The sequence below is a fragment of the Danio rerio genome, chromosome 18, assembly GCF_049306965.1.
Source record: "Danio rerio strain Tuebingen ecotype United States chromosome 18, GRCz12tu, whole genome shotgun sequence".
Classification (NCBI taxonomy): domain Eukaryota; kingdom Metazoa; phylum Chordata; class Actinopteri; order Cypriniformes; family Danionidae; genus Danio; species Danio rerio.
The window spans coordinates 2,902,501-2,915,853 of record NC_133193.1 but is presented as its reverse complement, the minus strand read 5'-3'; the positions used below and the strand labels follow the sequence as shown (position 1 = coordinate 2,915,853).

The following is a 13,353-nucleotide window of genomic DNA, read 5'->3' as shown; positions in this document are numbered from 1 at the left end:
ATGGCCTGCACTCACAATGCATCCAAGCCGGAGCACACTTACGTCATCGATGATGTGCTATTCAGTTAAGTGGAGATTTCTTTAGGTATTTTGTTTTAATCGTTTGATATGCATTGACACAGTTAAATATTTCCCAGAACAGATCAGCCACCTTTGACACACATAAACAATCACGAAGCCCTCGTGCTGCAGGAATTAGGAGGTTTGCTGAAGGTGCAGCTGTGGTGCAGTGAGGGGTTTGCGTCCTTAATAATCTTCGACAGTTTGCGTTCATTGAACAGTAAGAAAGATTAATAAATCCATATCAAACAGTCCCTAAAAATTCACATCTCCTCTTTAGTTTCGTGCTCAGACATACTTTGCACTCACACTACCAGCGTACCGCGCCAAAGCCCAAGTGAACCGCATTCAGGCACACCTCTTCCAATCGGGCCAGGGCCGGCCAACTGAACCATGCCTGATGGCGTTTCTGTGTAGAGTTTGCATGTTCTCCCTGCGTTCGCATAGTTTATCCCTAAATTATCCCTAGTGTATGAGTGTGTGTGGATGTTTCCCAGAGATGGGTTGTGGCTGGAAGGACATCCGCTGTGTAAAACACATGCTGGATAAGTTGGCGGTTCATTCCGCTGTGGCGACCCCAGATTAAAAAAAGGACTAAGCTGAAAAGAAAATGAATGAATGAACGAATTGGTCACACTTTACAATAAGGTTCATTAGTTAATGTTAATTAATGCATTTACTAAGATGAACAAACAATGAACAATATATTTACTACTGTATCTGTTCATGTTAGTTAACGTTAGTTAATAAAAATACAGTAGTTCATTATTAGTTCATGTTAACTCATGGTGCATTAACTAATGTTAACAAGCACGGACTTGAATGTTAATAATGCATTAGTAAATGTTCAATTATGATTAATAAATGCTGTACAAGTGTTGTTCATGATTAGTTCATGTTAGTAAATGCATTAACTAATGAACCTTATTGTAAAGTGTTACCAATGAATTTTAATTTAACATAATAAAATAAAATAAACAAACAAATAAATAAATAAACAAATATGTAAATAAAATAAATATTAAACAAATTATAATTGTTTAAAATCTAAAGTAATTGTTTAGTGATTTTAAAACTTTTTAAATAATGATGTTGGGCTAACATATGAAAAAAAAATTTATAATATAAATTATTAACATAAAACAAATAAACAAAAACAAAAATAAAACATAAAAAACAAATAAATAAATTACAATTCAATTAAAAAAAATGTTCATTGATTTAAAAACTTTTTAAATAATGATGTTGATCTAACATAACAAAATAAAATGTAAATAAAATAAATAACATAACATTAAAAAAAATAATTAAAATGAAATGAATTACAATTATTTAAGTCGAAGAAAAATAAAAGTTCAGTGATTTTAAAACTTTTTAAGGGCTAAAACTGAAATGTTTTCATATCTTTAGACCCTGCAGAAACCCTGTATGAGTGTACATTCCATTTAGAGAAACGTACCTGCCTAAAAAGTTCCTCATCTAATCTAAATCTAACTCATATCATTGTATGGAAACATCACTATTGGCTAAGCACAGCTCTCTTCATGGACAATATAATACAGATAAAACAAATGCAAAAAACTGCAAAATATTTACCTCAGATTTTTGACATTAATATACAGTATGATATAAAATTCTAAATAAAATGACAGTGTCATTAGATTTAGAGAAGAATACCTGTCCAAAAAGCTCCTCGTCGATGGTGAACCGGAGGTCCAGGTCTGTGGGGTCGTTTTCTAGGATCCACCTGAGGGAATTAAAATACTCGCTGTCCTGAAATATGAGCAAAAACAACAGGTTGAGAGTTCAGTACAAGTGTTTTACCGGTATTTTGAGTGTGAAGCGCCTAAGGCAAAACTTTATGGGATATTAACCACGTTATTAGTGTTCTCTGCACCCACTGTGTGTTAAAATGTAACTTTAACTACTTCTAACAACCCAGAGATATTGACTTTGTTTGTAATGATTTGCTACTGTTACTGAACACACCATATAATATAAAATAAAATAAAATAAAACATATTAAATAAAATAAAATTTAATTAAAAATAATAAAATAAAATTTAATTTCAAATAATAAAATAAAATTAAATCTATTAAAACAAAAATTGCTTGGGATTTATTAAAAAAATATTTTTACATGAATAAAAATAAGTATATAATCAGTTACTGGAATAAAACTATGCCAGTAATAAAATAAAATAAAATAAAATAAAATAAAATAAAATAAAATTACGTTAAATAAAAAACAATTTAATTAAATTAAAAATAATAAAATAAAAAATAAAATAAAATATAATTGAATTAAATCAAGTAAAAACAAAAATTGCTTGAAAATTATTAAATAATTGTTTTTACCTTAATAAAAATACGTATATAAACAGTTGCTGGAATGAAATTATGCCAGTAATAAAATAAAATAAAATATTAAACAAAATAAAAAGATTAAAATAAAAAAATAAAATAATATTTAAAAAATAAAATAAAGAAATAAAACTAACAAAAAATAAAAAATAAATAAAGAGTAAGTAAAATAAAATAAATGTAAAAAAAATATTAAAATGAAAAACGAAACAAATAAAGGATAAATAAAAAATAAAATAAATAAAACATAAATAAAAATAAAATAAAAATACATAAATAAAACATAAATAAAAAATAAAATAAAAATATTGCAAAAAAAAAATTAGCTTTCTCCAAAAAAAGCTGATTTTCCGAGTATATAATTGTTTCTTATTGGCTAAGCAGTGCATGTGACTCACCACTGACTCCATATCCTGTAACGTGATTGGCTTCTGCAGCATCATCTTGTAGAATGGTCGGATGAAGAATGCTACGCAGACAAAAACAACAACAAAAACACTTCAGAGCAACACAAAGCTGAGAGCAGGTGACATCTGTTGTTTTGGCCTTAAGAAGGTGGGTTTATTATAGGTTAGAGATGCAAACCCAAATTGGACCAATCAGCTGCGAGTAAAGTGACATTTGTAAGTGGCAGCTATTATTGGAATATAATTATCATAATATACAATATATTTGTAATATTTTGGCAATAAAGCCACTACCAGTCCTCCTGCGCATGGCTTTGTTTTGCTGAATGAGTTTTACACAAAGCATGATAGAGTCAAATTAATTTTTGCTATTATTAATAAATTAATTTATATTATATTAATTATATTTATTTATATTTTATATATTCAAATACTGTCAAATTTTCAGTTAATATTATTAATGCTTAACATTTACATATTTAAAAATTACATATTATTCATATTTAAAGAGGAGCTATTATGCTCCATTTTACGAGATGTAAAATATTAATAGTGTGTGTGAAGTTTCAGCTGAAAATAGCACACAGATAATGTGTAATAACTCCCTGAAACTGACCCTTTTAGGCTTTTATCCTAATTGAGGAATTTCGGTGACTGTCACTTTAAATTTAAATGAGATTGTGCTTTTTTCAGAAGAGGGTGGAGCTACAAATGCCTATGTGTTAGCATAGTGGCAGATTCCAAAACAAGACTAACCTCAGATGCTAATGAGGGAGAGATGGTCACTAGTGGGCGGGGCTTTCCCCCTCTGATGACACGTACAAAGGGAGAATGTCAATCAAAGTGTTTTTATCAAGTCTGATTATAACAAATACAATTCATTCATGTTGACCATTAGAGGCTGAAGATATTTACACACTGCTGACACTCCACCATGTTTAAACCCCTTATAAACGTCACTTTCACATAATAGATCCCCTTTAACATTTAAAACACACCAGAGTTAGTCACTAATCCTGGGCAAAACCAGGGTTAACCTAACTCGATCTTTACCCGTTTGCACTTCTTTGGATTTGTCAACCCAAAACTTACTCTGCACCTCAGAGTGTGTTGAACTTGTTTTGTGCAACAGGCCCCAGAGCCGCAGTAAAACAGTGTGAATATGAGTTGTGTTTGTGTTTGGTCTTGACTGGTTACTCACCATCCAGCAGCTTCCCGTGATAAACCGCCATACCAGCCACCCGGCCGATGAACTTAAAGTAGGAGAGGTGGTCCTCGTTACACAGACCTGAGTTTGGGTTGATCTGCAGGGTGTAGTTGTCCCTGAAACAGTCACATTAACATCTTGATTACAATTTACAGTCATTACAGTTCATTACATCCAGGCCACGGCCACCCCTCGGTAAACTCTGGCCACCCCTGTGGCCACCCCTTCGGCCACCCCAATATAATTTTGCTGTTGACATTATGTACTTATAAATCCACAACATTTAAATAAATAATATGCAGCCACTAAATTATTGTTGGTGTTACTGACGTAGCTGATTCATTGTCTCTCCCCCTTAGTGCTGGTTCAATGCTGAATGCTGGTGAAAGCAAACTGACGCATGCGCGCAGAAAACCATTCCCACGCGCCTCACGCACTCCCGTGTGAATTCCGGTTGGTTGTTTGCATGCACGCCGACAAAATACGCGCCGCTCATGCGCCGTGAAACGGAGTAACAGCCTTTTGTGCAGAGGTGAAAGTCGACTAAAGTTTTTATAATATGATGATGATGTTACTTTCACTAAGCATGCCTTTAAAGCAGAAAGGAGGGATAATGAGTCAGGGAGGTAATACTTCATAACATGATTTCTCAGCCATGATCTGGTCTAAGACCACAGATAATTCTATAATACATTTTTTGTATTCTTTAGAAATGTCATAATTAATTTTCATGCAAAAGTTTTCTTAAGTGATCTTGGCATATCACTCCAGTTGTTGTTTTCCAGTAATATTTAGGATTGATTTCTGTTATTTATTCAGAATATTAATTGTATAATAATATTAATTGTATTTATTTAAAATAAATATAAATAAATTGTTATATTTATTGAATAACAAATCTAACAATTCAAGGGAGGTGGGGTGTATAGGGTGGTTCCCCCAGGGTGTCATTTAAACTAGAACCGCCACTACCCTTCCCGATCGTCGTTGACAGCACGCACACACCTTCAATAGACAGCAATGGCAATTTAATATTTACCTTAAGGTACAGTTTATCAATAGAAGAAGCTGCATTAATAAAATGGCTCAAAAAGTAACATGGATAAATGATATTATTAGGTATAGTGAGTGTGTATAGTAATGCCTTTTTGGTTCAGTTTGATCATTTGTTTGGGTTATTAATAAACTCATTATTCTTTCATTCATTTTCTTTTCGTCTTAGTCCCTATATTAATCCAGGGTCGCCACAGTGGAATGAACCGCCAACTTATCTAGCAAATTTTTACACAATGGATGCCCTTCCAGCAGCAACCCATCTCTGGGAATAATAAACTCATTAATCTTCATTAATTTTAGACATGGCATATACCATATGATGTACAATAAAAGCACGTAAAAAGTTATTTATAAAAGTTATTTATACAGTATATATCAATATCAATATCAATATTTCAAGAAGAATTAATTCAATGAATAAAAACTACAATATTACATTTACCAAAAACAAAAATATAACATTACACTTAATTCATTACTTTTTTGTGTGCCACCCCAAGATTTGGTGCGGCCTCTTCTGGCCACCCCTAAGAAAGTTTTCTGGGGGCGCCACTGATTACATTAAGGGTTTTAACTTCTCTTTGACTACTCACACACTTTCCACGTCCATTTACTTAAGATTTAAGTCAAAAAAGTCACAACAAAACGGACTATAGACCTTTTTCATGGCTGCTGCATGGAGGGCGCCATAGCGACCAGCGTCTTCCGGTAGAATGCTAAAAACTTCCGTTTACAGCGTGTACAACTGGTCATTTGCGCTCCGAAAATGGGTTTCAACAACGTTTTTAATGGATAACAAAGTGTTTTTGTGACACACAACTTAAAAATGTGTCTGTTAAAGCTGTTATAATCTGTCACATGTGGTTCAAGCACGTCAGAAATACGAGAAAAACGTTCTCCTAGTTCACGTGTCTGCCGTCAGAAATACAGTGTGTGTCAGCCTGTCAGCTGTTAGCTCAGCGGCTCTTTAACACACACACACACACACACACACACACACACACACACACACACACACACACACACACACACACACACACACACACACACACACACACACACACAGACACACACACACTCACTCACACACACAGAGAGAGAGAGAGCAAACCAGAGTACTGGCATGAAACTTAACAGGTATGAAAGTCGTGCAATTACAAAAATGAGCAATAAAAGTCTGTTATTGATCCTCTGCTGCTGATTTGCTGTTCATTCTAATCGCGAGCCGTTTGTGTTTTATTTCGTGTGTTGTTTTCACCAGGGTTTGTGTTTTTCAGTCATTTCGAAATGACACTAGCCTATATTTTCACTTTGTCACAGTTATTAAATCAGTGTGTCAGTGGCACAGTACAGGCTACGTGTGTGTGTCAAACATTTTGGTGAATTACATTTGTTTGGGCTGGTTATATATTTGAAATAAAGAGAAAATGTTGACTTTAGCGATGACGAGGCTTCATTTAAACTGCAGAAGATGCCGTCTGACAACGAGGGGAAAACGCCTCACAGCAGCTGTTTTCCATCCTATTAGATCGCATTTCTGTAAATGATCAGTCCAGGAGATGCTGCTGATGGACAACAGTGTTAGCTCAAAGAGGATAAAAGCAGGTAAAATAGATTAAAACTATCGTTTCAAAGCTGTCCAAATGTGACTGTTTACACGCATCAGCTGCCGACCAGAAGTTCTTCGCATTCTCCTTGCGCATACATGCAAAGCATCATGGGTAATTTTGCGTTCCAAGAAAAAGGTCTATAAAAATCATTCAATTTATTTTCGGCTTAGTCCCTTTATAAATCAAGGGTCGCCACAGTGGAATGAACCGCCAACTTATCCAGCACATGTTTTACGCAGCGGATGTCCTTCCAGCTGCAACCCATCACTGGGAAACATCCATTCACACTCATTTAATAATTTTGTCTGCAGTGTTTTGCCTATAATGCAATCTGACAGCACAACTCCTAAGAGTCTGATTTTTCTGAGAGAATGAAAGCTGCTTCACTCACGTGGCTGAATACTCAAACAGCCCATAATACGGATTGAACATTTCCTTGGAGATCAAGAAGAACCACTCTCTGGCCACGCCCCCATAGTCCAGCCCCTTTTCTCCCTCAAACTCCACCCAGAGGCGGGCCTTCAGCAGCTCCGAGCGCTTGACGGACAGGATGCGTCTGTATGAGTCCTCCAGCACTGCGTTACGCCGCACACTCAGCTCGAAGCGATTCGGGATCTCTGCCTGCAGACACACAACAGAGGCTTTTGGTTATTTACAGTTGAAGTCAACGTATATAGTTTTGAGGATACTAGTATTCAGCTTAAAAGGACACTTAAAGGCCTAACTAGGTCAATTAGGGTAAAGTTACAGTAATTAGGCAAGTCATTGTATAACGGTGGTTTGTTTTGTGGAAAATTCAAAACAAATATTGTTTAAGTGGCCTAATAATATTGACCTTTAAATGGTTTAAAAAAAATAAAAACTGCTTTTGTTCTAGCTGCAATAAAACAAATAAGACTTTCTCCAGAAGAATTTTTTTTATAGGAAATACAGTGAAAAATTCCTGAATATGTTAAAAATCATTTTAAAAATATTTGAAAAAGTAAATTTAAAAAAAATCACAAATACCTATGTGTGTATGCTTTATTTAATTGTATATGATTGCATATTTATTTATTAGGCTTGTTAGGTGATTAAATTATATATTTTTCTCATCCCTTTACAAAAATGTTTAAAAAATACACGCAAAAATATTATTAAGGAAATAGAGAAGTTGTAAATAAAGCTATTAATGGTCAATAATAATAATGACAACAACTATATAATTATATATTTATATATATATATATATATATATATATATATATATATATATGTGTGTGTGTGTGTGTGTGTGTATGTGTGTGTGTGTGTGTGTGTGTGTGTGTGTATAAACGAAAAAATATTAAAACAGGACAATTATAAATGAAAATATAAATAAATATTTATAAAATGTATAAATAGAATATACTTGAAAAATGTTCAGAAATAAAAAATACAAAATTTAGTTATAAATAAAAAAATATAAATGATTAAATTAAATCAAATCAAATATAATCAAATCAAGTAATATAAAAATAGTTTGGGTATTATTAAAAATTATTTTTAGATGATCAAAAATAATTATATAAACAGTTAAAAATAAATAAATGAATAAAATCAATATAACAGAAAAAGTTATCAATAATAATAAAAATAATATATAAAAGCAGCGATTTGGGATGTATGCCTGGAGATGCAACATTAATTTATGTTAATAATATGTTTAATTTGCATGTATATAACTGCATATTTATATATTTATTCGTCAGGACTTGACAGGATCTGGCTTGTTTGGCGATGAAAAACACAAGCAAAGTATTATTCATTAAATTGTAAAATAAAACAATAAATGTTTTTTTAATAATAATAGTTATTTATTATTTATTATATATATATATATATATATACATATATATATATAAATATTTTTTTTCTTTTTTAAATATTTTCCAAATGATGTTTTATAGAGGAAGGAATTTTTTACAGTATGTTCTTCTGGAAAAAGTCTTATTTGTTTTATTTCAGCTAGAATAAAAGCAGTTTTTAATTTTTTAAAAAACATTTTAAGATCAAAATTATTAGCCCCTTTAAGCTATTTATTTTTCATTAGTTTATTATAGTTTATTATTTTCAACAGAACAAACCATTGTTATACAATAACTTGCCTAATTAACCTAATTAACCTAATTAATCCTTTAAATGTCATTTTAAGCTGTATAGAAGTGTCTTGAAGAATATCTAGTCTAATATTATTGACTGTCATCATGGCAAAGATAAAATAAATCAGTTATTAGAGATGAGTTATTAAAACTATTATGTTTAGAAATGTGTTGAAAAAATCTGCTCTCCGTTAAACAGAAATTGAGGAAAAAAATAAACAGGGGGACGAATAATTCATGACTTCAAGTGTATATATATATATATATATATATATATATATATATATATATATATATATATATATATATATATATATATATTGCAATTTTATTGTAAACAAAAATATAAATACTTATGAACAAAATGTATTAATATACACTAAAGATATCTTCAATTTTAAATAAACCTGTAAATATTCTGTATAGATTCTATACTAATTATGAAACATTACACTGAAGCAAGCTCATGAATTATGCTAAATAAAATCACCATGTAAGACATTAAATTACTGAAAATAACTAAAGATAACTAAATATTCATCAAATTAATACAATAATCAGACAGTCCCTCCAGGTTTAAATCACAGCCTTAAGGTTACATATTCACACCAGCTTTTTTCAAAATGTACAGCATTATTTGCTTTAAATCTTGTGTTTTGTTGTGAAAATACACTAAATCTGGCCAAAAAGTGTGAAGGACATACCGGTTTCTTGAGTTTCTTGCGGAAATACTCGTACTTCTGTTTATAGTCTCTGGAGTAAGGCACGGCCTGAAATAAAGCAGAACACAATCACTTGGCCAATAATTGACCGGCTCTTATCTGCCCCTGACTCCTCATTCAGGACAAATATAACTTTGAGACATCAATGACACACACGCACACACACACACACACACACACACACACACACACACACACACAAACCCTTTACGGGAAACCAAAGGGAAGAAATGAAGAGGGTTTCAGGATCAGGATACACTTTCAGAAACACGATATGGCGAAGATTACTGTGTGTTCCAGCAGTCTGACTCAATGTGATCCATTAAAGATCTGTTTCTGTTCAAACGGCTGACTGTATAAGAGCTTTAAAATGAACCCAAAAACACTTACTGGACCAGTGATGGCTGAATTCTGTAGTCGTGGGTCTTCCCATTGTGTGGTTTTTGTGTCTGGAAAAAACAAACAAACAAATAATAAATAAATTGGTGCAAATCAAATAAGAAAAATAAGTTATAAAATGAATGAATGAATGAATTAATTAACAAGCAACGCAAGTTTCAAAAGCTAAAAATTAAAACATAGAAAATAAATTCATAAATAAAATAAAAAGATTCAGAAAAATTATTATTTAAAAATTTATTTAATGGTTAATAAAGCTAAATAAAAATATTTTTATAATTGTTTTTTTTTTAAAAGCACAACATTTGAATACAACAATTACAATAAAACTATGATAAATAATAGTTATCAACAAAGTACATTTTATTAAATATAGTTCAAAAGCAACTTAAAGAAATAAGACTTTTAGACAAAATAGAAAATCTATAAATAAAACAAACTAAATGTAAAAGATTTTTAAAGATTTAATTATAAAAAAAGATTATAAATAATAAATACTAACAAATCCAATGTTAGAAATTAGTACAAATTATTAAATTACATTAAATAAATCAATACTATAAATACAAATACAAAACAATTGAATACACTAATTACAAATGATGATAGATAATATTGAGGATGAATAAAATATAGCTATAAATAAAATATACAGTTATAAATAATATAAAGTTTATTAAAAATATTTAAAATACAACTTCAGGAAATAAGACTTTTAAGACAAAAAATAAAAGCTATAAAACATCAAAAAATTAAATGGTATATAAATTTTTTTTAAATATTAAATACTAATAATATTAAATACTAATAAATTCAATGTTAGAAACTAATACACATTATTAAGTGACGTTTAAAAAAATCAATATTATAAAACAATACAAAACATTTAAAAACAATGACTACAAATTATGATAATAATAATAATTATTATTATTATTATTATTAATAATAAAATTTAGTTAGAAATAAAAAAAATATTAAATATATTTGAAAAACAACTTAAATAAGACTTTTTAGACAAAATAGAAAAGCTATAACACACACACAAAAATTAACAGTCTGAAAAATCTAATTATAAAAAAATATTATAAATATTAAATACTAATAAAATAAATACAAATAAATTCACTGTTAGAAATTAATACAAATTATTATATGACATTTAAAAAAATTATATTTTAAATAAATAAGAAAAAGGGCTTTAAATAACAGCTTTAAAATGCAGCTAAAACTTTTAAATAAAAGAGCTAATAAATTTGTAAAAAATTATTACATAAATGAAAATAAGTGTGTATAAGAAATCAGTAGTCAATGTCAAAATGTATAAATAAATGAATGAAAAATAAAAAAATATATAATGGTCAAAAATATAATAAACTAAAAATATATACACCTGACAAAAGTCTTGTCCAATCCAAGTTTTAGGAACAGCAAATAATAACTGGACTTCTAGTTGATCATTTGGTATCAGAAGTGTCTTATATGAAAGGCAAAGGCCTTTAGATTACACTTATTTTACCAAAATAAAATATATGATCATGCCTTGATTTTGCAGTCATGCTGCAGTGGAGACAGAATGAATATTGTGTCTGACTCCATCATGAGCTTGGAGGACTGCATCCATACATCTCTGACATGACTCAAATCACTGATTAATAAAGTCATCTGGAATGCCAAAGAAAGCGTTCAGCAGGACTCCCAGAGTTCATCAAGACTCTTTGGATTAATCTTCAACGCCTTCTCCTTCATCTTACCCCAGACATGCTCAATAATGTTCATGTCTGGTGACTGGGCTGGCCAATCCTGGAGCAGCTTGACCTTCTTTGCTTTCAGGAGCTTTGATGTGGAGGCTGAAGTATGAGAAGGAGCGCTATCCTGCTGGAGAATTGTCCCTCTCCTGTGCTTTGTAATGTAATGGGCAGCACAAATGTCTTGATACCTCAGGCTGTTGATGTTGATCATCAACTCTGCAGATCTCTCGCACACCTCCATACTGAATGTAACCCCAAACCATGATTTCTCCTTCACCAAACTTGACTGATTTCTAAAAGAATCTTGGCTGCATGCTGGTTCCAGTAGGTCTTCTGCAGTATTTGAAATGATTTTCCAAATGCTCAACTAGAAGTCAAGTTATTATTTGTTGCTCTTACAACAGGCATCCACGACAAGACTTTTGTCAGGTAGTGTAGATGATACAAATATTAGATTAATTCTCTGCATTGGTTTGATTTTGAATGTGCAACTTACTGTGATCAATGTAGAAGATTCTGCCATCACTATGCACTCGCTCCTCCCAACCAGGCTATAAGAAACACACACACATGCACACACACAAATATAATCATAAAAACACACACATACAATTACAATTGTACACACACATACACACACACAAACACATACACACACACACACACACACACACACACACACAGAAACACATAAATATTATTGTTGAAGTTGTAAAAAACTATTTACAATATAAATAAAAATATAGATCTTAACATTTTATGTTAATAAAAGGCGGTTCATTCTGCTGTGGTGACCCCAGATTAATAAAGGGACTAAGACGAAAAGAAAATACATGAATGAATGAATATTAATAAAAACCAGAACATCTATAAACAGAAATACCAATAGGTATAAATGAAATGTATAAATATCAGAACATTTTAAAATGAATAAATAAAAATAATGAAATAGAAAAAGTTTACTAAACGAACTACAAAATAAAAAAAAATGCTAAAACGTTAAATTGATCGTCAGGTGACATCACGTTTTGATTATGACATGTTCATGACATCACGTTTTCATTATGACATCATCATGACGATAATCTCACCGGCAGCGGGCCGAGGTCAGTGGGGTCGAGGGAGACTCTCCTCCTCATCTGCACTGGAACCTTCAGCCGTGGGTCGTCCTGTGACAGACAGGAAGCAGATGGCAAACACAGGAAGTTCATTCCAGCTCAAACAATGCACAGGAAAACCCTTACAGTGAAGGCTATTCCAGAGAAACCGCATGATGATGATGATGGTCCCTTTTCGCAAGACTGCTATGATGCCCTTAATGGTCATCAGCACCTTTACTCCTTTAAAGTTTTTAATATTGTGATTATTTATAACATATGAACATTTATGTGTATTTATGCATGTACTATATCATCTTTGCATCAAATTACAAACACTTAATGACCGCTTGTGTGTTTCTAATGCAGCGTCTATAGGGGCATGACAGTAAATCTGACATTATTCCCTCTTCTGGCTGCCGTTCATTCATTCATTTTCATTCAGCTCAGTCTCTATTTTAAGAGGTTGCCACAGCGGAATGAACCGTTAACTATTCCAGCATATGTTTTACACAGTGGATGCCCTTCCAGCTGCAACCCAGTACTGGGGAACACCCATA

The 13,353-nt window shown here is 31.5% G+C and overlaps 1 protein-coding gene across 2 annotated transcripts in view; it reads right to left on the bottom strand.

Moving 5' to 3' along the window:
* nedd4a (NEDD4 E3 ubiquitin protein ligase a) overlaps positions 1-13,353 on the bottom strand; it is a 104,289-nt gene that overhangs the window by 12,964 nt on the left and 77,972 nt on the right. For both annotated transcript variants that reach the window (XM_073930132.1, XM_073930131.1), the window contains 8 exons: positions 12,788-12,865; positions 12,193-12,247; positions 9,937-9,995; positions 9,529-9,594; positions 7,096-7,325; positions 4,033-4,154; positions 2,823-2,893; positions 1,738-1,833 (listed from right to left, as the gene is read on the bottom strand). In XM_073930132.1, the coding sequence (XP_073786233.1) occupies positions 1,738-1,833; positions 2,823-2,893; positions 4,033-4,154; positions 7,096-7,325; positions 9,529-9,594; positions 9,937-9,995; positions 12,193-12,247; positions 12,788-12,865 (777 nt within the window). The remainder of the gene's footprint in view (positions 1-1,737; positions 1,834-2,822; positions 2,894-4,032; positions 4,155-7,095; positions 7,326-9,528; positions 9,595-9,936; positions 9,996-12,192; positions 12,248-12,787; positions 12,866-13,353) is intronic.